This window comes from Doryrhamphus excisus, chromosome 8, assembly GCF_030265055.1.
Source record: "Doryrhamphus excisus isolate RoL2022-K1 chromosome 8, RoL_Dexc_1.0, whole genome shotgun sequence".
NCBI classification, from domain to species: domain Eukaryota; kingdom Metazoa; phylum Chordata; class Actinopteri; order Syngnathiformes; family Syngnathidae; genus Doryrhamphus; species Doryrhamphus excisus.
The window spans coordinates 8,284,412-8,306,007 of record NC_080473.1 but is presented as its reverse complement, the minus strand read 5'-3'; the positions used below and the strand labels follow the sequence as shown (position 1 = coordinate 8,306,007).

Below are 21,596 nucleotides of genomic sequence, written 5' to 3'. Positions count from 1 at the left end.
CCCGGGGACACACTGTGCGGCAAACTCATTACTTTCATCAGACTGCAAAAACACAGCTGTGACAACAACAAGCGTGAGACGATGATGAAGAAGAAATTGTAGAAAAAGTCCAAAACATGGAAAAGAAAAGACACACACAGGCCCGAGTGTCTGTTGACGGGGTTAGCATAAAATGTGTTAAATCTCAAGGGTAGCTGATGGAGACATTCTGACAAAAAAATATTTAGATGGGGGGGGTGAAATCCGAGAGTCACAACGTGAATAGGAGACCATGGAGTGGGATGGAGGGGAAAAAATCCAGAGACCATGAGAAAGTCAAATGACCCAGGTGAGAGAATAAACAATAGAAGACTCTCTAATTGGAGGCTCCGAAATTCTCACGCACACTCAGTCACACAAAGGAGGCAAATGGGTGAGAGAGCCGGGTGCCAGAGAAGCTTTTTTTTTCTATTAAAAAGAGGAATGAAAATAACACACAATATTTTGTTAGTCAGTGATAAGGATGCAACAACAATATTGTATTTCTAAATGAACATACCTTAGATAGGGTGCTACAAATATGTAAGAAATATGAAAACACTAACATAAAAAAGTAAGATATAGTTCAGTGACTAAAGAAACTGCGTAGTGGAAAGTCAAAGAAAGACGATAATTCTACCAACCCTCAAAAAATACATAATGTCATTGTATGGTCATATCACCTCGTACTTCGGTACGGGACAAAAAATTAAAAAATTAAAAATTAAAAAAAATAAAATTAATACATAAACTGTATTATGGAAAGCAGGAAGTGAACAAATGTAAACACATTTTAAAAGTATCAGATGGAGGGTTAGGATTTAATAAGCTTTGATTCTTCCTACTCCTTTTGGACATGTGGAACTGTGAACTGATTATGGGATGCATTCAATTGTAATCTGATGCATGTTCAAATGAAATTAAACCATTACCATTACCAAAAATATATTCATTCATACCTATGGAAACCCACGCATTCACGGGGAGAACATGCAAACTCCACACAGAGATGACAGAGGGTGGAATTGAACTCAGGTCTCCTAACTGTGAGGCCTGCGTGCTAACCACACACTTCCAACATCATGGATTTTGGGGGCCAATGAATGAATCTGAGACGAATGTTGAAATAAACCAATAACCAATTTTCCAATGGGTCCCATCCTGATTATTCAGGGACCTTTAAAATGATACTGCATCCCACTGGGTGGAGTGGGATTCATCATTTTCTGATCCAAAGTGAGACTTCAGACAATGATTTTGGAATTACCAAAGCAGCTGACTGACCCGGGATGTACATTTCCGACATGGTAACCCTCTGTGCCACTCAGTGCAGCAAAAACACTACATTTTTTGTCGGCATGGCTTGGAAAACTCCACATTTACACCACCAAGTCATGTTGGTGAAATGACTCGCCCCCCCATCTGCTACAGACTCTCACTCTCTCTTCTTGCAGGCTCAGCTTCTAAAACCTGTAGCTTATCCTCCGTGAATTCAGGCACAAAAAGAGAAGACACTCCATCCTAATTTTTTCAAAAAGCAGTCGTTGGCAGTATTCTCACAAAGTCTGCTGTGATTAGTAGCTGCTTTCTTTGACGCTATTTTTGACAGTAGTAGTATTAGATTTTATCAATGGGCTATGTGAAACCAATGAGCCCAGGATATAAGTTCCAATACTGTTTACAATGAACTACTTGGTAGTACCTGGAGGTATTCTAGAGGGCTTTATAGTCTAAATAGTTGTGTCCCATGACATGCATTGTTAGCTCCCTCATGCTGACTGCTTTTCCCTCCTTAGAACGCACAGAAAAGGGCAAAATTCCCCAAAATGTGCAGTTTTCCTTTAAGACTCGATTCCAGCCAAACAAGGGAAAAAAGACTGAATTAAAAATAAACCAACAATGACCTTGACTGAACAAAATTAGTTGCAGACACACGTGACTGATGAGGAAGTGAGCTAAATGGAGAAAGAGGATGTCACGCTATGGTCATGCTATGATTGCGCTAACAGAAGCGAGGGGGCCGTGGATCAATGAACATAAACAACAACCTCCAACACGGGCACATTCAGCTCATGCAGTACGGGGCGACGATTGGACATGGAAGGACACCAAACATAAACACCACAACACCATGTGTGTATCTGCCTTTAGACATTAGTAAATTAGCTAAAATGCTAATATGCTAACGGTTATCATGCTAGCACCTAGGAAGAAAGCACAAAGTCCTAAAGGTGTTAAAGCATACCATGTCTGTATTTGCCTTTAGATGTTAGTAAATTAGCTAAAATGCTAAAATGCTAACAGTTATCATACTAGCACTTAGCAAGAAAGCACCAAGTCCCAAAGGTGTTAAGGCAGTCCAATGGTGTCCCTACATCATACCATGTGTGTATTTGCCTTTAGATATTAGTAAATTAGCTAAAATGCTAACATGCTTACGGTTATCATGCTAGCACCTAGCAAGAAAGCACAAAGTCCCAAAGGTGTAAAGGCAGCCCTAAAGTATCCCTACATCATGCCATGTGTGTATTTGCCTTTAGACATTAGTAAATTAGCTAAACTGTTAACATGCTAACAGTTATCATACCAGCACCTAGCAAGAAAGCACCAAGTCCCAAAGGTGTAAAGGCAGCCGTATAGTGTCCCTACATCATGCCATGTGTGTATTTGCCTTTAGACATTAGTAAATTAGCTAAAATGCTAACATGCTAACAGTTATCATACTAGCACCTAGCAAGAAAGCACAAAGTCCCAAAGGTGTTAAAGCAGTCCGGTAGTGTCCCTACATCATACCATGTGTGTATTTGCTTTTAGACATGAGTAAATTAGCTAAAATGCTAACATGCTAACAGTTATCATGCTAGCACCTAGCAAGAACGCACCAAGTCCCAAAGGTGTTAAGGCAGTCCTGTAGTGTCCTTGCAGCATACCATGTGTATATTTGCCTTTAGACATTAGTAAACTAGGTAAAATGCTAACATGCTAACAGTTATCATACTAGCACCAAGTCCCAAAGGTGTATTGAGCTCAAAGGGGCATGTGTGTGTTTCCCAGACATGTATACAAGATTACGTTCAATACCTCAATCACAAATCTGCGTACTTTTCCTTCACTTTAAGTAAAAAAAATCTAAAAAATCTAATTCCAATCAATCACATGAGTTTGTCAAACTTACACAATACTGTACACATCTTCATGATGGATGGATATGACCGAGCTGAAACATTACAATAAATATTCAATTTACTGTTAATATTTAAAAGACATATAGAATAGACTTTACTAATGTCACCATGTTGCTTTCAAGGACGTTTGAACATTTTTGTTCATTATTTATTTTGAAAGTCACCTCAATCTTAAGCCTCTTATGGTCTCAGATTTATCTGATCTTCTGCAGGCCATTCACTGCCTGGAACACTGAGCTGTTATGTGAAAAGTATGTCTGACCATGTGCGTACTGTGTTATCACTTTTTTTTTTTAGGTATTAGAATGCAGGATTATTACTCATTTGCTATTAGTAGAGGGGAGTGAATAAATGAAAAACCATCCACACATCCAAGCTACTGCACTTACTCCCCTTCCACCGTAAGATATGATAAAATTGTGCCAAATGCTATATCCTTCTCAAAAAAGGTACAGTACACCCCAAATGAGTCTTGCAACTTTGTAAACAAACACTAATGGGAGTAATTTACATGTAGATGCACATAATGTAATTGGACAAACGATTTATTGATACTCAATCTCTCGCTCACACACAAGATCCTAATGAGTAGAACTGGCTATGGTGTACACTCACTGCGACTGGATGGGCCCTATACCGCTATACACCTTGAAAGCAAACACCCACTTGCAGCAAAAATAAAATGGAAGCTATTTCTTCTCTGGAATAGTGAGTTGGACGTGACTGTGTGTGTAAAAAATATAAAAAATAAAATTCTTAGTTTGAATTGTGGGGCTTCACTCTATCAAATATACAGTATTATTTAATAAAGTATGTTGTTAAGTGGTTGAATATGGCCTATAAGTATATATATTTTGCCTAAATTAAGCATAAAAAGGCAAAATAAACAAAAATACATATAAGGCATTCAGAAGATGCATTCAACAACGCTGTGAATGATATGTAGTATTCAAAACTGGTCAGTAGGTGTCAGTAATGTTCCTGTTATGTTCAGGGACACACACTTTTTTCATTGGCTGTTCCTGTGACTTATGAAAAAACATGAAAAAACTGTTTATGTTACATAAACACTGTTCATGTTTATTTTTTGTGTAGCTGAATAACCATTGTGTTAGCATATCTTACACCTATTCAGCCTGTTCTCTATTCTTTTATTGTTAGAAATTGAAATAAAAAAATCAGTCTTCCAAGATGACATTACGTCATCTTGGAAGACTGATTTTTTATCTGCTTACTCCGAGTTATCTGACTTTTACAGTCATGTAAACAGGCTAAATTATGTTAAACAGCTGCTGTATACCACTAGAACTTTTGCAGTGACAAACAAAAAGTGAGGGATAATTTAAAAATCATAAAAAAGTCTAAAGTGTATGTAAAATACTCTATGTAAAATCAACTCCTAGTTGAAACCGACAGCATCAACAGCTGATAGCTGATCTTCTGATGTGCCAACTAAGAATTGTCTGCTTCAAGGTGACTTGGCCATAATCTGGTCAGATTTAACACCCAGGCTATATTATGCAAACTGTACAGTTGGCAAAAAGCGCAAAACACTTTGAACAGTGAAACACTTATTGCATTCCAGAAAAAAACTAATAATATTTCACAACATAGCAACAAAATACAAAAAATGACATTTCAGACAACACCATAACAAGAAACTCAAAGTCTACAAAAAAAGTCTATATAATCCTTGCTTGCTGTAACTCCAGCAACAACTTACCATTATGTATTAACTTGTGTTCACTTTGCTGCAAGTTTTGAGGCCATAGAAGTTTCACTGCAACCATGGTGCATTAAAGGACCGCCCGACAAAGTGGGAAAGAGTCAAGCATAGAGACATGAACGTTTATGAACGTGGAGCAGCCACACACAATAACTAGCACAGCTTTCTAGATCTTCCAGAAGCTGTATTTCTTTGGAAATTCCACCTCCACTGTGATTGGTGCATCAAAACTAACTTCATAGGACTTGACAATAAATTGCGATTTATCTTTTTGAAATTTCCGCTTTCACATACAGCCATGTATGTTGGATCCTGAATCCGATCCGGAAGTAGAGACCGGACAGTCTGACGTTTCCTGAGGGTTACCTGAAGACGTCTCTTGATGGTAAGTAGCTTTAGCATTTTAGCGTTTACAGCATCAGTAACATGTAATGTTGTCATTACACGCTTTTTGCGGGACTACCAGGGTTTGGTAGTTCCCAAACACAGTTCCCCACGTCCCCCCAGGGAGGGGCCCCACCCCACTAACAGAGAAGCCGAGCTTGGGGGAGGGCAGAGAGCGTATCTAACCTACAGCACAGGCCCATATAAGGACGTTAGGCTTATATGCTTTTAGGCCATTGATCTTCCTCTGTATTTCCCTCTCGCTATATCTCAATAATTAATCAGCCCTGCCTCTGTGATCAATTCTGCCGTTATTGCCACCTACCTTCATGTCATGTTCTCTCTGCCACTTATAAGCCAAATTACAAAAGGTTTGCAAATGTTTTCCTTTTCTGGCAAATGTGTGATTGAACTTTGAGATCTATTCACACTAGAAGTGCTTCGGGTAAATAAAGCTGGATTGATCATTTTGGCAAACAACAGCCAAGGCAAAAAAAAAAACAAAAAAAAACAAACACTGAAAGCTTTTGATGCTTATCTGCACACAGAGCCAAGATATTCTGAACTTAACTCTGTGCAAATATACGCCCACGGTCCTCTCCACACACTTCTAAAACTGGTTAAGGAGTGCTTGACCTTCACCTCAAATAAATGAATGAAGACAAAACCAACAAGTTGTGATGGAGTAAAAACAGGAAAAGTGAGGACAGTTTCCATCAAGGTGGAAAATACGTCACCAGATATGTACGGCATCATAAAAATACCAAAGCAATGTCAACAACAGTGGAAAATTACCTTGGCTCAAAACAAATTAAAAGACATGATCAAAAACACAGGCTGGCTTTTTTGGTTGTTTATTTTAATAAACATAATAAAGATCAGCCAAACTGCAAAGCCGCCGCCGCCCCCCCCCTTCCATGGTTTACAGCACATACAGACACTACATGCTCTTTCTAAGAATGTTCAGCTGAAATCTACACAGGACTGACAGCATAATCATGAAGCAACATCCTCTACAGTTTCCACCAATCATACGTCAAGTGCCTTCACTGACCTTCAGAATATAGAAGCACCAAAATGAATAAATTCATATTGTTACTGCTAACTAACTGTCACTCAATGTGAAAAATCAAATTACTGTGCACAAGATTGACAAGATGACAAGATTATTTTTACAAACCATTTCAGACATTCATTCATTCATTTTCTACCCCTTTTCCTCACGAAGGTCGCGGGGGTGCTGGAGCCTATCCCAGCTGTCTTCGGGCGAGAGGCGGGGTAGATAGACTTTCTTTATTGTCATTGCACAATAACACAGCAGTGAAATTGCCAACAAAATGTTGTTGCCTGGCTCCCGTATAATAATAAATAATAATGTGGAGAATAAATAGATGACATCAAATATGAACAATGTACAGCATAAACAGTAATTTGTACAAATAATTAAAAAAAATTAGAATAAATAATAATAATTTAAAGTTTTGCGTGTGCGTGTGGGCAGGTAGAGGGGCTTATTTGGCATTCAGCAGGGACTGATGGCCAGCCAATCACAGGGCACATATAGACAAACAACCATTCACACTCACATTCATACCTACGGACAATTTGGAGTCGCCAATTAACCTAGCATGTTTTTGGAATGTGGGAGGAAACCGGAATACCCGGAGAAAACCTACGCATGCACGTGGAGAACATGCAAACTCCACACAGAGATGGCTGAGGGCGGGATTGAACACGGGTCACCTAGCTGTGAGGTCTGCACGCTAACCACTCGTTAGCCCGTACAGCCCCGTTTCAGACATAGTGTTATTTATATTATTTAAACTCACTTATGGATGATTGGCTCCAGTAATGCTGATGGCGTAAAGTCTAGTTAATATATCAATGATTAGCAAGGGATTCTGATTTACAGCCATTGTAAAACATCAAAGTGTTTGAAGGACAGACTGGAAACATTCAATTCATGCCAGAGGACAGACATTTTTTCACACCCGAGGAAAGGTTGGTTTTGAAGTTATCTCTGGGTTCATTTTTTTATGCTACGACCGAACGATCACTGCTCCTCAGCTCAGAAATAGACCAGAATCCAATAACTATGTGTGCAGCTCTTTTGAATTCCATACCCATGAGAATCAGAGCAGTGCTAAGAAACAATGGAGCTCTCTCTCAATATTGACACTTTTGGTGCAATGTGGACATGTTCACTGGAGGGATGCTCCGATCAATCGGGTAACAGTATTGGCCCATTTCCATCAAAAATGCCTTAAACGAGGTAGCTTTTCAGTCCATTATTTTTTCTATTAAATTAAATTGTGTTTTAATTCTTTAATGTAAGGAATGTTTTATTTACAATGTCTGATGAAGATGTGAAAAAAAATGAGAAGCGTGTTTATTTTGGGTCGTCTTAGGTCGTCTTAGATTCTCCACAGACAGAACACCCCTGACATCCCATTAGAAAAATTAGCCAGTTTGTTACCAATAAATAAACGTGTTTTACAGTTTCAGACAAGTGTATTTCATTGTATGGCAAAAAGTTTCTATTTGTTCATACAAGACTGATGAATTTTAAATTTTACATTGTTTTATATCGTCATATCGTGATACATGTTAACGTCCATATCGCCCATATCGCCCTGGACTGGTGGCCAGCCAATCACAGGGCACATATAGACAAACAACCATTCACACTCACATTCATACCTATGGACAATTTGGAGTCGCCAATTAACCTAGCATGTTTTTGGAATGTGGGAGGAAACCCACGCATGCACGGGAAGAACATGCAAACTCCGCACAGAGATGGCCGAGGGTGGAATTGAACCCTGGTCTCCTAGCTGTGAGGTCTGCGCGCTAACCACTCAATCGCTGTGCAGCCCCCCTTCCCTGTTATATAGATTATTATTTGACTTTATTTGTTGTTGTGAAAAAAATGGCTCGGCATGCGTCTTTCCCTACACATTAAAGGGAAATTTTAATCCGTGCACGCCAGTACCAAATGTGAAAATATAAGTTTAACTTTAATATAAAGTTAATATATTTTTGAAATAGTGGCTAGGTATGACTGTATTGACTTATTTTCAGAAGCCATTAAATCTATACTGCTATACAAGCTGCACGCTGACTACTCTAAGTTACTGTATCTCCAAGCTTCTGGTGTCTTTTGAGTACTTCTTTGAGACAAAATAATAGATTTGTTGCTGCAATGTGTTACTAAACTATGAATTGTGTACTTTAGTGAGATACTCTATAACCAATATCACGCTTCCACAACTCAGCAGGCTCTGCCAACATTTCTGCAGTCTATACAGCCTCTCTCACAGTCAAACTACAGTGGGCCCTTTGAGCATCAGCTGCCCATAACAAACCCACACAAACACCATCCTCACACAAAGACACCATGTTACTACAAGCAACAAGGCCATAGATCATTTATCCATTGCTATTCTGGCAGTAGAGTTATTTGTTTCTCCATGCTTTATTTATCCAGCAGGATGATTGGATAATAAACAGAGAAGGAGGGTCAGGGGGACATTTTTTTGGTGGAGAAAGCTGCTTATGCACGTTCCTCCAGTCCCAAGCATGAGACCCCGCCAGGGTGACAGAGCGTCCAGTGCTGAATCAGCGGGTAGCCCGTTGTGTAATCTCTCAAACACACATGCACAGATTAAATGGCACAGAGGGTGGTGTGTGTGTGTGTGTTGGTGTGGAAGGAGAGGGGGGTGCTTTTTTACAAGGAAGGTTGATCAAGAAAAGGAAACAGACCCAGAGACACACGGCCTGTTGCTGCTGAATGGATCCAGTTGGCCTATAAAATTACACGTTGTCACTTCAAATAGAAGAGTCTTAGCACTTTGAACTGGAAAAACTCACACAGACATTTATATGCCAATACACACACACACACACACACACACACACTACATCCTTTATCATTCTGACCATCAAATCCCTAATTCCAAACACGACAAGCAAGTACAAAAAGGTACCATGATATCCAAGTCCAGCAAAGTAAATAAACCCTAAAGATGCCATATCAAGTGAGACAGTAAACCCCATGATTTATGACTTTACACTGAATTATACTTCTTAGCGCTCAAATCTACTGTATAGAGCAGGAAAAGTAATGGGTAAGACTTAGCTGTGATTTTCACGTATATAAAACAACCATAATCGGTTCACAGTTCCACATGTCCAAAAGGAGTAGGAAGAAGCAAAGCTTATTAAATCCTCCCCCTCCATCTGGTACTTTTACGATCAGTAACTGTTACATTTGTTCACTTCCTGCTTTCCATAATATAGTTTAAGGTTTTTGGAAAGCAGGAAGTGAACAAATGTAACATTTGTTACAAATTTAACATTTGTTCACTTCCTGCTTTCCAAAAATGTAACATTTGTTCACTTCCTGCTTTCCAAAAACCTAAAACTCTATTATGGAAAGCAGGAAGTGAACAAATGCAACAGTTACTGATTGTAAAAGTACCAGATGGAGGGGTAGGATTTAATAAGCTTTGCTTCTTCCTACTCCTTTCGGACATGTGGAACTGTGAACTGATTATGTGATGCATTCAATTGTAATCTGATGCATGTTCAAATGAAATAAAACCATTACCATTACCATTACCAACCTTTCATTCACACGCATCTACCGCTACACTCATAAGTCAGTAACTTCATGTTATGCTAATAAATTATTAACAACATGACAGAATGTTGCACATTTATTATGACACAAACTAAAGAGCACTGAAAAAAACGGTAAATCTGAGTTTTTGCAAATCTCCACCATCATGGCGTATCATGCATATTGGACAATACCAACAATGACTAATAGTGTGATATTTTCTTCAAACATTCAATACAAAAAACAACAATCTGAACAAATCATCAACATTGGTGCAATATCTAATAATTATATTTATATACAAATTATTATATAGCTTATATAATAATTTATAGTAAATTAAATGTGATTGAGTGCCAGTAAAAATTAAAATGTAGGCTGCAAATGGACCTCAGGGCAAAATTATACATTTATGATGTATAATGATGACGTTTTTAATTGCGTATAATTAATTCATTTTAAAACGTAATCAAATAGGTGATATGTGTTGCAAAGAACATATTTTGCTCCCTCCATTTATATTTGATTTCAGAGCCATTTATGAAAAATACAATGGACAGTGAAGGTTTTGCCATAATCTTGCAACTGCATTGCTTCATTGTTGAGTAAGTGATTATTTGTAAGTACAACAAATGTTCGCTTGCAAAACTTAAAGGGTAGACGAACAATAGGCTAAGAGCTCAGACTTTATTGCCAAAAATACAGTACGTCGAACTTATTCATTCATTACAAACAGCGCCGACACACAACTGTGGCGAATCGCATAGAAAGATTGGTGCATTTATCTGTGCCCATTAATATGACAATTTAATACGGCATTATTTAAATATTGGTGCGTCTCGGTGGCTTCGTTGGTGTGTTTGGAAGAGATCGGCTTGCCTCAACAGCGGATAGTACGTGATGTTTGTGTGTGACATGCGAGCAAAGTTCAGGCAGTGACAGCAATCCAACATACCAGAGTTTGTTCATACTGCAGCGCCCGCTGGTCGGAGCCCTCCCCGGCCATGGTGAGCTCCGTGCGGCTCGTCCGACGGGAGGAAAGCTTCGAGCTAGGAAGTGGAATGAAACCGACACCGATGACGCTCTGTGCAAGCGGTGGTTATAGCATTTGATAGGCTGGTGCTTCTTTGGAAGGAGTTCGTCTGTGAACTCCCGACTGCGGATTGAGTCGCGCGTGGAGTGAACTTCCTTGGTTTTATAGCCTCAAGTCACACTGTGAGGCGGGACTATGGACCTCTCACATGGATTTTGACACTCCCATCTGGAGCAAGCCTCAAAGGCTTATTTCAAAGTTTTCTAACAGGCCCAGAAATCCTTAACTTTCATCATGAAACATACAAAAACTGAATAATAATAACATAAAAACATGCATGTTGGGTTAACTAGCGACTCCCAAGTTGTCCATAGGTATTAATGTGAGTGTGAATGTTTATTTGTTGATATGTGCCCTGTGATTGGCTGGCGACCAGTCCAAAGACAGCTGGGATAGGCTCGTCCAGAAACTGGAAGGTTGTTGGTTTGATCTTTGCTACCCCAAGGCAGCTGTGTCCACAGATGTAGTTGACCACTACCAGTGTGTGACTTAAGGAATCAATGATTGGTTCACTTCATTGTGAAGTGCTTTGGGCGCCTTGAAAAGCACTATAAACAGCTTTAATTAAATCTTGTAACTGCTTTGTCATGATTCGGGGGCACCCTGCGTTGCCTGTTGGCAATCAGGAAGTTCCCCATAAACCCATTTTTATTGGACAGCTGCATATTCTCAATATATGAGTAGATTTCCCCAATGTCACATGTCTCCCGTGTAAAATTAAACATGGCCTGTGAGAGAAGATCCCAAACAAAGATTATGACCCACAAGCTACAGCTGTTAGAAGATGACTATGACATGACATGACTACCCATAATTGTTTACTCAAAACCTCAAGATTTGGGGTATATAGACCGCCATTGTTGGCGTTGGGGGCTTACCCAAGTTTACAATATTTATCACATGTGGTGATGTACTCCGGTTTCCTCCCACATTCCAAAAACATGCTAGGTTAATTGACGACTCCAAATTGTCCATAGGTATGAATGTGAGTGTGAATGGTTGTTTGTCTATATGTGCCCTGTGATTGGCTGGCCACCAGTCCAGGGTGTACCCCGCCTCTCGCCCAAAGACAACTGGGATAGGCCCCAGCACCCCCCCCCCCCCCCCCCCCGCGACCCTTGTGAGGAAAAAGCGGTGAATGTTTTTACTCAACTCTATATTTATTTCTCTACTGTAAAGCGTCTTTGAGTACTCTGAAAAGCGCTATACAAATAAAATGTATTATTTATTATTATTATTATGTGAAGCCCAGTCACCACGACTTCATGGGTGTCAACTGCTCCAAATCATCCACTCATCATCCACACATCATATAGCATCATCATATAATGTGATCCTTCTTTAGAGATTCAAAGTAGTCAAAGGAAATTATGGCATTTTACAAAAAAAAATAATGATGCATAATAAACAAATAAGCTTTGGCCAGTATGCCGAAACCTGGCATCAACTCAGGTACTTGGAAAACCACAGGCTTATTAACTAACACAGCTTCAGAAACGTGACATTAAGAATCTGAAGTGTTTGATGTTCTTTTCCATGTGTTCAAAGGCGAAAAAACTAAAACAAACAACATACTAAGCAACAATTGAAATCTGTTAACAGGGAGATGGAAAACATGACAAATACACACTTGACTCAAGCAAGGTATTTTCATCTAAAGCAAAGCGTCTACGTGGCTTATGTAAAGAAGGTTAATCATTGGGAGAATCCTGCTTTGTGTCAATCTCATTTGAAAGTTGAACCCCATTATGTTGGATGACTCCTTTCAGGGTCAGGCAAAGAGTTGCATTCTTGAACGCCATCACGGTTGCAATTCAACACAATAGCCACATTTACATGGGGAGTTTTTCTCTTTCCGTATGGAATCTTTCCGAATGATCTTTCCGAAAACAATGGTATACATGGAAAGGAATATTACAATCTCTTGTCTACATGCGCCGCTATAATCAACCAGAATAGTCAATGGGGCATGCGCAGTAAAACGTAAACATCAACATCACGCGATACCGACTTCCCTGAGTTTTTCTTTCACTTGTTGGAATAACTTCTTATTACCAGTTTTTCCTTGATACAGTCTTGAAATTTAGTTTGGATCAAAAACAAACTTTCCGCAGCAGTCCAGTGCCAATTGCTCGCCTCCATTTTTAAAACTGAAGAACGTCTCAAGCTGCGTGTTACATCATATCTGAGCATGCGCTGAAAGAACGCATCCAGGATAAATTTAAACAGGAAAAGATCTAATTCAATCTTACTCATATTTTATAATTAAACGCTGGACATCTTTTATATAGATTTATATTTTCTTTTTTAATAAAACTGAACTTGTGAATGGCGTATAGAAGGGTTTAGATTCTGTTCCACAGATGGCGGTAATGCACACGAAAGCTGCTTGCCAACCGCCAATAAACAACAGCAGAAGAAAAACACCACGAAGAAGAACGCACTCTGACAACTTTCCGTTTGAGCGGGTACAAGATACCTCAATCGGATTGGGGAAAGGAATATTCCACCCCTGTGAATCCGATTATATATTCATTCGGATTGGCACCTCTGTTTTCACCTTCCTTATTTTCATGTCCTCATCACACCTGTCTTGTATCTGGATTGGATGTCATGATGAATACAGACAAACAACACGTATGGGAATTTTGAGGCTCCAAAGCTAACATACATGGTTTTGGACCGTGTGAGGACATTAGAGTACCAGGAACTAGAACCTACTGGCTTGTGAGGCAGGCTTGTTTATAATGTTCGTAATCCTCAATGAGGATTTCCACTTCCATCGGGGGAAAGTAGACCAGTTCTGTTGCCATGGTAAATGGGTGCCTGTGATCGATAGGGTCTAGACATTCTTTTTGTTTTGGGTAGGCTGAACTCTGCTCAGTCATTTATCCAGAATGTTTGAATCCTACTTTTGGTCTTTGCCTGCAAAATCTGGTTCTTTGGCCATGGAAGACCACCTCTCTGTTGGGAAGGAGCCTGAAGTTGTACGAGAAGATGAGAAGTTGTGACTAAACATAATCAGACTGACCTCAACCCAGGGTTTGAGTTCTAGAACCAATCTCCTATACTGCTATACTGCTGCTATAAATAGCTCAGAATACCCAGCCTTCTGGGGGTTGGTCAGGTAGGGTAGAGACCGGTATGGTGTCCATGGTTCTACAGGGAGACTTGTTGTCCTGACAGTGTGACATCAACTTTATAGTTGTGACATCACACCGGTGTCCGCATGTTCTGGACACACCAAGCAAAAAATGGATTCAATAAAAGTACGATAAAATGTAAGTCATAAGACTTTTACCAACATCTCAGTTTCCTGCGGCTGCCTCACGTTGGTCTTCAAAGTTCAGTGAGTTCAGTTGAGTATACCGATGTATTTAAAGACAACTGAATCATGCCCTTATTATATCAAAGGCATCACTGTGTCCGCCTGAATGGTAAAAATAATCACCTGCAATGGAGGCTTGCTGTTTACCCTAAACACAAAAAACAAGAGCACGTTGTCGCCTGTCATGCTTTGCAGACGGAACCCAAAGTAGTAAAAACAGTGAGTGTGGGCAGAAAGACACAAAAAACTTAGTGTTGTGAATTGATCAGATAAATTTGATGAGGATATCTTGTGATTAGAGCATTAAAAATTGTTACCAAAAAAAATCAGTTGAACTTCCCAGAGTAATAGATCGTCCTTGCCTTCCCTCTAAAAATGCATTTATTGTCCGCATCTGATTCTGTGTTCAATTCCTTGCCACACGGCATACATTTATATGCTATTATATGTTAAGATGCTCCCGACGGGGTACTAACTTTTAAACATACACAACCATTACATCTCACCCTCTCGCGTTATGTTTGTTGTGAGCTAATGTGGCTAGGTTTCACTACTAACAGTAGCTATCATTGAATATTAACACTGTTCAAAAATGTAAGAATTTACATTTCGCACTGTTTGCTCTTAAGGAGGTTCTAAGTAGATCTTTAAAATACAAAACAAAGATATTTTTAGTCAGAATATTAGCATAATACAATACAAGTGTGAATGAAAGTGAAGTGCATGTTATGTATTTGTTGCCCCTCCACAGCCTGGATAGTGGTATGAATTTAAATCATCTGTCCTGTTTCCTGTAATCTATATTCATATTGTTTTTGTCTTTTTTAAGGTTTATGTACAAACTATAACAAGCTACTATCAGTCCTTCACGTGCGCTGAACCGCTCACTCTTCCTTGGTTTTCCACCCGCTATATGTTACCAGCACATCACGTGTAAGGTGCGTTCACTGACCCCTGGAAACACCAACATGAAGAACATTACTCACCCATAACTGTCACTGCGTTACGCAACCATGTTCCTATAGGAACAACAAAGAAATTAAGTCAAAGAGGATATTTGTTTAATTGATGAAATGCTAATTTGTTAATTGGTAATTTGTTGTGTTTATGTACACAACATAATTCAGTTATGTTGTTATGTGTGCATGACATAATAAAATGTAATAAACACGTAATACCTGTATGTGCGGCTACACATAAGATATACTCCCCACTAATGCATGATAATGTAAGATGACTGATGAAAAGATTCAATCAGTTTTACTGTACTTACTGTACAGTCAGTCACAGGACACACAAACACAACTATGGTTTGTTCATGGTCCGCTGAACAAAGTGAAAAATCTCAATACTTGACAAGAAATAATTATCAGTGAAACATAAAGACATAAACACGAACAAATGGTTGTACAACTGAGGTACTGTTGTATACTGTATATTGTAGCTATATAATTTAATTATATTAATTAATTAATTAATCAATTTAATTAATTAATTAATTAATTAAATTAATTAATTATATAAATTATTACCAATGGTGAATGAGGTCTATTTTTGGGAGAAAAAAAATGTTTTTTTAAACTCCACAAATTAGCAAGGTCGTAAATACTGAATGGCAAATAGGCAGGGATCCACCATACTGTAACTAATCATTGAAATTGTGAAATGTGACAAATGTGTGTCTGCACACTCTGAGTCAGTCCAGATTTTATCTTTGAGATTATTTTTAGCTTTTGAACTCCCATTTCATGAAAACATTCGACACAGCCAGCCATCAAAACACATAGAATTGTACAAAAATCAAATCTAATCAATTGTCCTGTGATATGTAAGCTGGCAACTCATGTAAAAAAATATTTTTCTTAAATAACCGAGGCACTAAATGGACTGGAGCATAAAAGGGTAGGGTAGGAGAGAAAAGGAGAGGGGGCTTGTTGGGACACGAGGGCAGGATAAGACAACAACAAAAACTACAAAAACTACAAAAAAAACCTACAAAAAACTACAAAACCACAGCAGTAGTACATCAGCAAATATCTACAGCAAACATAATACTTCCAGTGTTATGGCCCCAACCCAGGATGCAGAGAGGAGACTCAAGTACAGGTAGTATATATAAGTATATATGGGCCGACACAACCACGATTCAACAACTATGCTCCAAATGAGGGAGCGCACACCTGGACTAAATAGAAAGGTAACACAAATTAACCACAGGTGTGAATAATAATCGTAAAGCAGGAAAACACAAAATAGGGCAATGCAGGAAGAAAACCTCAAAATAAGCTGAGGCATAGAAATGAGAACATAAACAAAATGCCTAAATTAAGCATTTTCAAGCATAAACACTGTTAAAGGAATTAATTGAGAATGAATTAATTTACAAATTAATTGATTGATTAATTATAGAGAACTTTGAACTGCAGCACATAGGGACCCCTGTATTGTATTCAACATTGGCCACTAGGTGTCAGTAATTGTTCGGTGAGACAGGCACTAGACTCATCTCTAAGTGGTTGATGAGTGGTTAGCACGCAGGCTAGGCTAGGAGACATGTGTTCAATTCCACCCTTGGCCATCTCTGTGTGGAGTTTGCATGTTCTCCCCGTGCATGCGTGGGGTTTCTCTTTTTTCAGGTACTCCGGCTTCATCAGTATGTGCCCTGTGATTGGTTGGCGACCAGTCCAGGGTGTACCCCGCCTCTCGCACGAAGACAGCTGGGATAGGCTCCAGCACCCCCGCGACCCTCGTGAGGATAAGTGGTAGAAAATGAATGGCATTTTAAGTCATGATCAGAACTAGGACATGCGTTCCACAACCAAGCCCACGTGGGGCCCAGAACCTGCCCCCCCCCCTCACCAGGAAGGATATCACCTCACGACCCAGGAGCGCCAGTCCGCCACCCACCACCACTCCAGGGAGCAAGACACGTGCCCACACAAGTAGTCCCGTACTACAGAGATGGGACACCCAGCAAAAAAGATTCAAAAAGGAAAACAAAAACAAATCAAATCAATTAAAAGCAATGTAGGCTAGCACTCTCCTTCCACCACAAAGGCAGGATGACCCCAGCAAAGCAGACAAAAAGCAGGTGAGAGTAAAAGCCGGCAAACAAGCCATCAAGCAAAGGAATGGGCAAACCCACAACGAAAAGGGCAAGAAACCCCCCAGGAGAGGCAGCATCACCCATGTGATATTTCTGGATCTACTTTGTTCAGCACGTCCAAAACAAACTATTATTCAATTTTATTACATACAACTGTTGGAGGGCTGCACGGCGGACAAGTGTTTAGCGCGCAGACCTCACAGCTAGGAGACCAAGGTTCAATTCCACCCACATTCCAAAAACATGCCCGGTTAATTGGCAACTCCAAATTGTCCATAGGTATGAATGTGAGTGTGAATGGTTGTTTGTCTATATGTGCCCTGTGATTGGCTGGCCACCAGTCCAGGGTGTACCCCGCCTCTTGCCTGAAGACAGCTGGGATAGGCTCCAGCACCCCCGCGACCCTCGTGAGGAAAAAGCGGTAGAAAATGAATGAATGAATGAACAAGTGTTGGAGGGCTGCACGGTGGATGAGGGGTTAGTGCGCAGACCTGACAGCTAGGAGACCAGGGTTCAATTCCACCCACATTCTAAAAACATGCTAGGTTAATTGGCGACTCCAAATTGTCCATAGGTATGAATGTGAGTGTGTATGGTTGTTTGTCTATATGTGCCCTGTGATTGGCTGGCCACCAGTCCAGGGTGTACCCCGCCTCTCACCCGAAGACAGCTGGGATAGGCTCCAGCACCCTCCGCGACCCTCGTGAGGAAAAGCGGTAGAAAATGAATGAATGAATGAATGAATGAACATGTGTTGGAGCAAAATAGTCATAATTACCCAAGTCTTGAATATAAACAATATGGCATATGAAAAACACAATATTGCTCTCACCCCGGAAGTATTGATCTGTCACGGTATCAATATAATCGGTATTTGTCTCAATCCGCCCACCCCTTGCATGCCCACAATATGACTTGATAGGAGGTGAGAAAGTTGATTTGAGATGCAATTGCGCAGTGCGCCGCCTACTCACCGTGGCTTGTTCTCAACCTCTGGTCCAAGTCCAGCTGGAGTCCCGAAGATGCGATCAGTCACCTGCTGCTCCCGAAGTTAAAAAGGAAACTTCCACTCCTGACAATAGTTCTTCCTGTCATAACATGAACAAATGGCATCCCTACTAACCAAATGTATCTATTGATTCCTTGTTGTGACATCAGAGCGGTGTTGGATTGAAATCCTTATTGGTTGCAACAATTTTGCAGCAATTTTATTTTCATTTTCCTTAAAAATGCCACAAACACACAAATGTGAGGCTGCTAACCGTGTCCTAAGAAAAAAAAAAAAAAAGCAATGTTCCTGAAAATATCCGAGTCATCAGCATCAGTGCTGTGTTGCAATGCGGGCTGCAGCAGTAATCTCTGCGCTCCAGATGTGCATTGTGAGCTGGGCTCCCTGCAGACAGGAGCACACGAGTACCATGCAGGTGCAATGGAATGGCGGGAGGAGGAACAAGAGGCAGGCGACGTTAGGAAAACTGGGTGGCAACCAGTTAATAGACTGTGAATAATTATGTGGTTATCTTCGTATGTAAAACAGAAGAATGTTCTCATAAGAAAACATGGTCGGACATTATATGGGTATAATAAAAGAACAGGCGGTCCTCGGTTCACGGCGTTCCGTGTTGTGGCTTTTCCTAGTGACAAATACGCTCCTATTAATTAATTAAAAACTTAACTGTGAGCCGTTAACACAAAACTCGCTGGAGAACTGTTAGAGCACACAGCCGGGGGAAGAAAACATGGATGCCGTGCTGAGCGGAAGAATTCAATATGTGCCTGCTCTGCCATCCCGAGCAAGAATAACATTGCTTATTAGTTAACTTTTTACACTTCTTTATGTCCGCCAAGCGGCAGTGCGCTAAAGAAAAGGAAAGCCATCACCATGGAAGTGAAATTGAACATCAAGGTTAGAAATATGACAGAACAGCATCAAAAACTCAAATAAGTATAACAGCAATACACCTAGCCTATATACCTAGCCGCAACAAAAAGCGCTGGCAGGACAAAAATACCTAAGAACAAAAAGCGCTGCTGAGAACCAAGCAGGCCAGAAAGTACAAACAAGGTAGGAAACAATGCAGGGAGGAGCAGGAGTCCGGGAAGGTGCAGGGAACAATCTGGCACCACAGATCATGACATCATCAACAAAAATAAGATAATTATTCAATATTCGTCACGGGGGATCCTGGAGCCTATCCCAGCTGTCTTCAAGCGAGAGGCGGGGTACACCCTGGACTGGTGGCCAGCCAATCACAGGGCACATATAGACAAACAACCATTCACACTCACATTCATACCTATGGACAATTTGGAGTCACCAATTAACCTAGCATGTTTTTTTTGGAATGTGGGAGGAAACCGGAGTACCCGGAGAAAACCCACGCATACACGAGTAGAACATGCAAACTCCACACAGAGATGGCCGAGGGTGGAATTGAACTCCAATCCAATAGACTGAGCATAGTACAAAATCAGTAAGTAAAAACTACAATTGGCTGTCATTTAAATCCTTGCGTTTTTTGCCTCCAAAGTTCTGTTGCGTCCAACCACTTCTTCCTTGTTGTGACAAGATATTATTACATCTATGAATGTCCTTGAACATATCATAGCTGAGTGCTGTGATGGCAAAAGTGAGTTTGGCTTATTGTATGTAGATCCAGATTGGAGAACCTGCTAGTGTAGGAGTTGCCAAATCGATCCCGATCGACCAGTCGATCATTGCTGGTGCAACTGTGATCACCCATTCATCCTTATTGCCAAAGTCACAAGTAAAGGTACTTTCAGTTTCTCTTTGATTTACGTCGATGCCCCTCCAACTGGCTTACTGGTATAATAAACAAAAACCTCCTTCGTAACCAGTCATATGATTCTCTTGTAAAATAGTTGTAAATCTTTTGCCAGCCGGTGACTATCGATTAGTTCTGTCTGCTTCACTCAAAAAAAGTGACTTTAAATATAAATCTTGTCTCATGAAACATTCAAAGACCTGATTCAGTGAATGGTGACAAATTTTGTTCCGATTGGACATGATCAAACAACCACTTGAGAATAGGAACACCAGGAATAAACAACATTGGTCCCAGTACTGACATCTGGGGTGCACTCCAAACCTTATCCAACCTTATCCACTCCAAGTTCTCTCAACAAGAGTTTATTGGATCGACCTATAATTAATATTATTGATACAAAGGTACTGTTGGTATTGTATTGATACGCTTGTGCTCAGAGCAATACTTCCGTTCCCAGGAGTGGCCAACCAACCAAAATCAACCCAAGACCACAACAATGACTCATCTAACAGGTCACAAAAGACCCCACAACAACATCCGAAGAACCGCAGGCCTCACTTGCCTCAGTTAAGGCCAGTGTTCATGACTCCACCATAAGAACAACAGTGAGTGGTCCAGTTCCAAAAACCACTTAATGCAACAAAAAGTACATTAAGTTTCACTTTTGCCTGAAAACATCTTGATGATCCTCAGGACTTAAAGCCTAAACGTAAATGTCATAGTTCGGCTTCATTGCTTTAAGGTTCGATCCCAGGATGCAGAGAGCAGGACCAATAGCAGGTAAATAATATTTATTCTGTGCAGTAATTGCAGCAGCAGCGAAAAGCAACTCAGGTAGCTGACGGACAAACAAACAATGATCCAACAAAGGGAGAAGAACACACCTGAACTAAATAGAGATGACAAATTAGGGACAGGTGTGGGTGGCTATGGCAACGAAGGCAGAGGAGGCAAAACAGGAAGTCCAATACAAAACAAGAGTGTTCAAAAGGGAAACCAAAGAACAGACAGGGAACATAGACAAACTGTCACACAGGAACTTTACATGCAAGTGTTGGGGGGCTGCACGGTGGATGAGTGGTTAGCGCGTAGACCTCACAGCTAGGAGTCCAGGGTTCAATTCCACCCTCGGTTCTCCCCGTGCATGCGTGGGTTTTCACCGGGTACTCCGGTTTCCTCCCACATTCCAAAAACATGCTAGGTTAATTGGCGACTCTAAATTGTCCATAGGTATGAATGTGAGTGTGAATGGTTGTTTGTCTATATGTGCCCTGTGATTGGCTGGCCACCAGTCCATGGTGTACCCCACCTCTTGCCCGAAGACAGCTGGGATAGGCTCCAGCACC

At 40.4% G+C, this 21,596-nt stretch overlaps 1 protein-coding gene across 4 annotated transcripts in view; it reads right to left on the bottom strand.

The window, feature by feature from the left end:
* clcn2c (chloride channel 2c) overlaps window positions 1-18,524 on the bottom strand; it is an 89,874-nt gene extending 71,350 nt beyond the window's left edge. For 3 of the 4 annotated variants that reach the window (XM_058080040.1, XM_058080041.1, XM_058080042.1), the window contains exon 1: window positions 10,890-11,113. In XM_058080040.1, coding sequence (XP_057936023.1) covers window positions 10,890-10,940 — 51 coding nt within the window. In that variant the 5' untranslated portion in view covers window positions 10,941-11,113. Of the gene's footprint in view, window positions 1-10,889; window positions 11,114-18,435 lie in introns of those variants that run through there. The other variant, XM_058080043.1, reaches the window with a different exon arrangement.
* Between the last annotated feature and the right edge of the window lie 3,072 nt (window positions 18,525-21,596).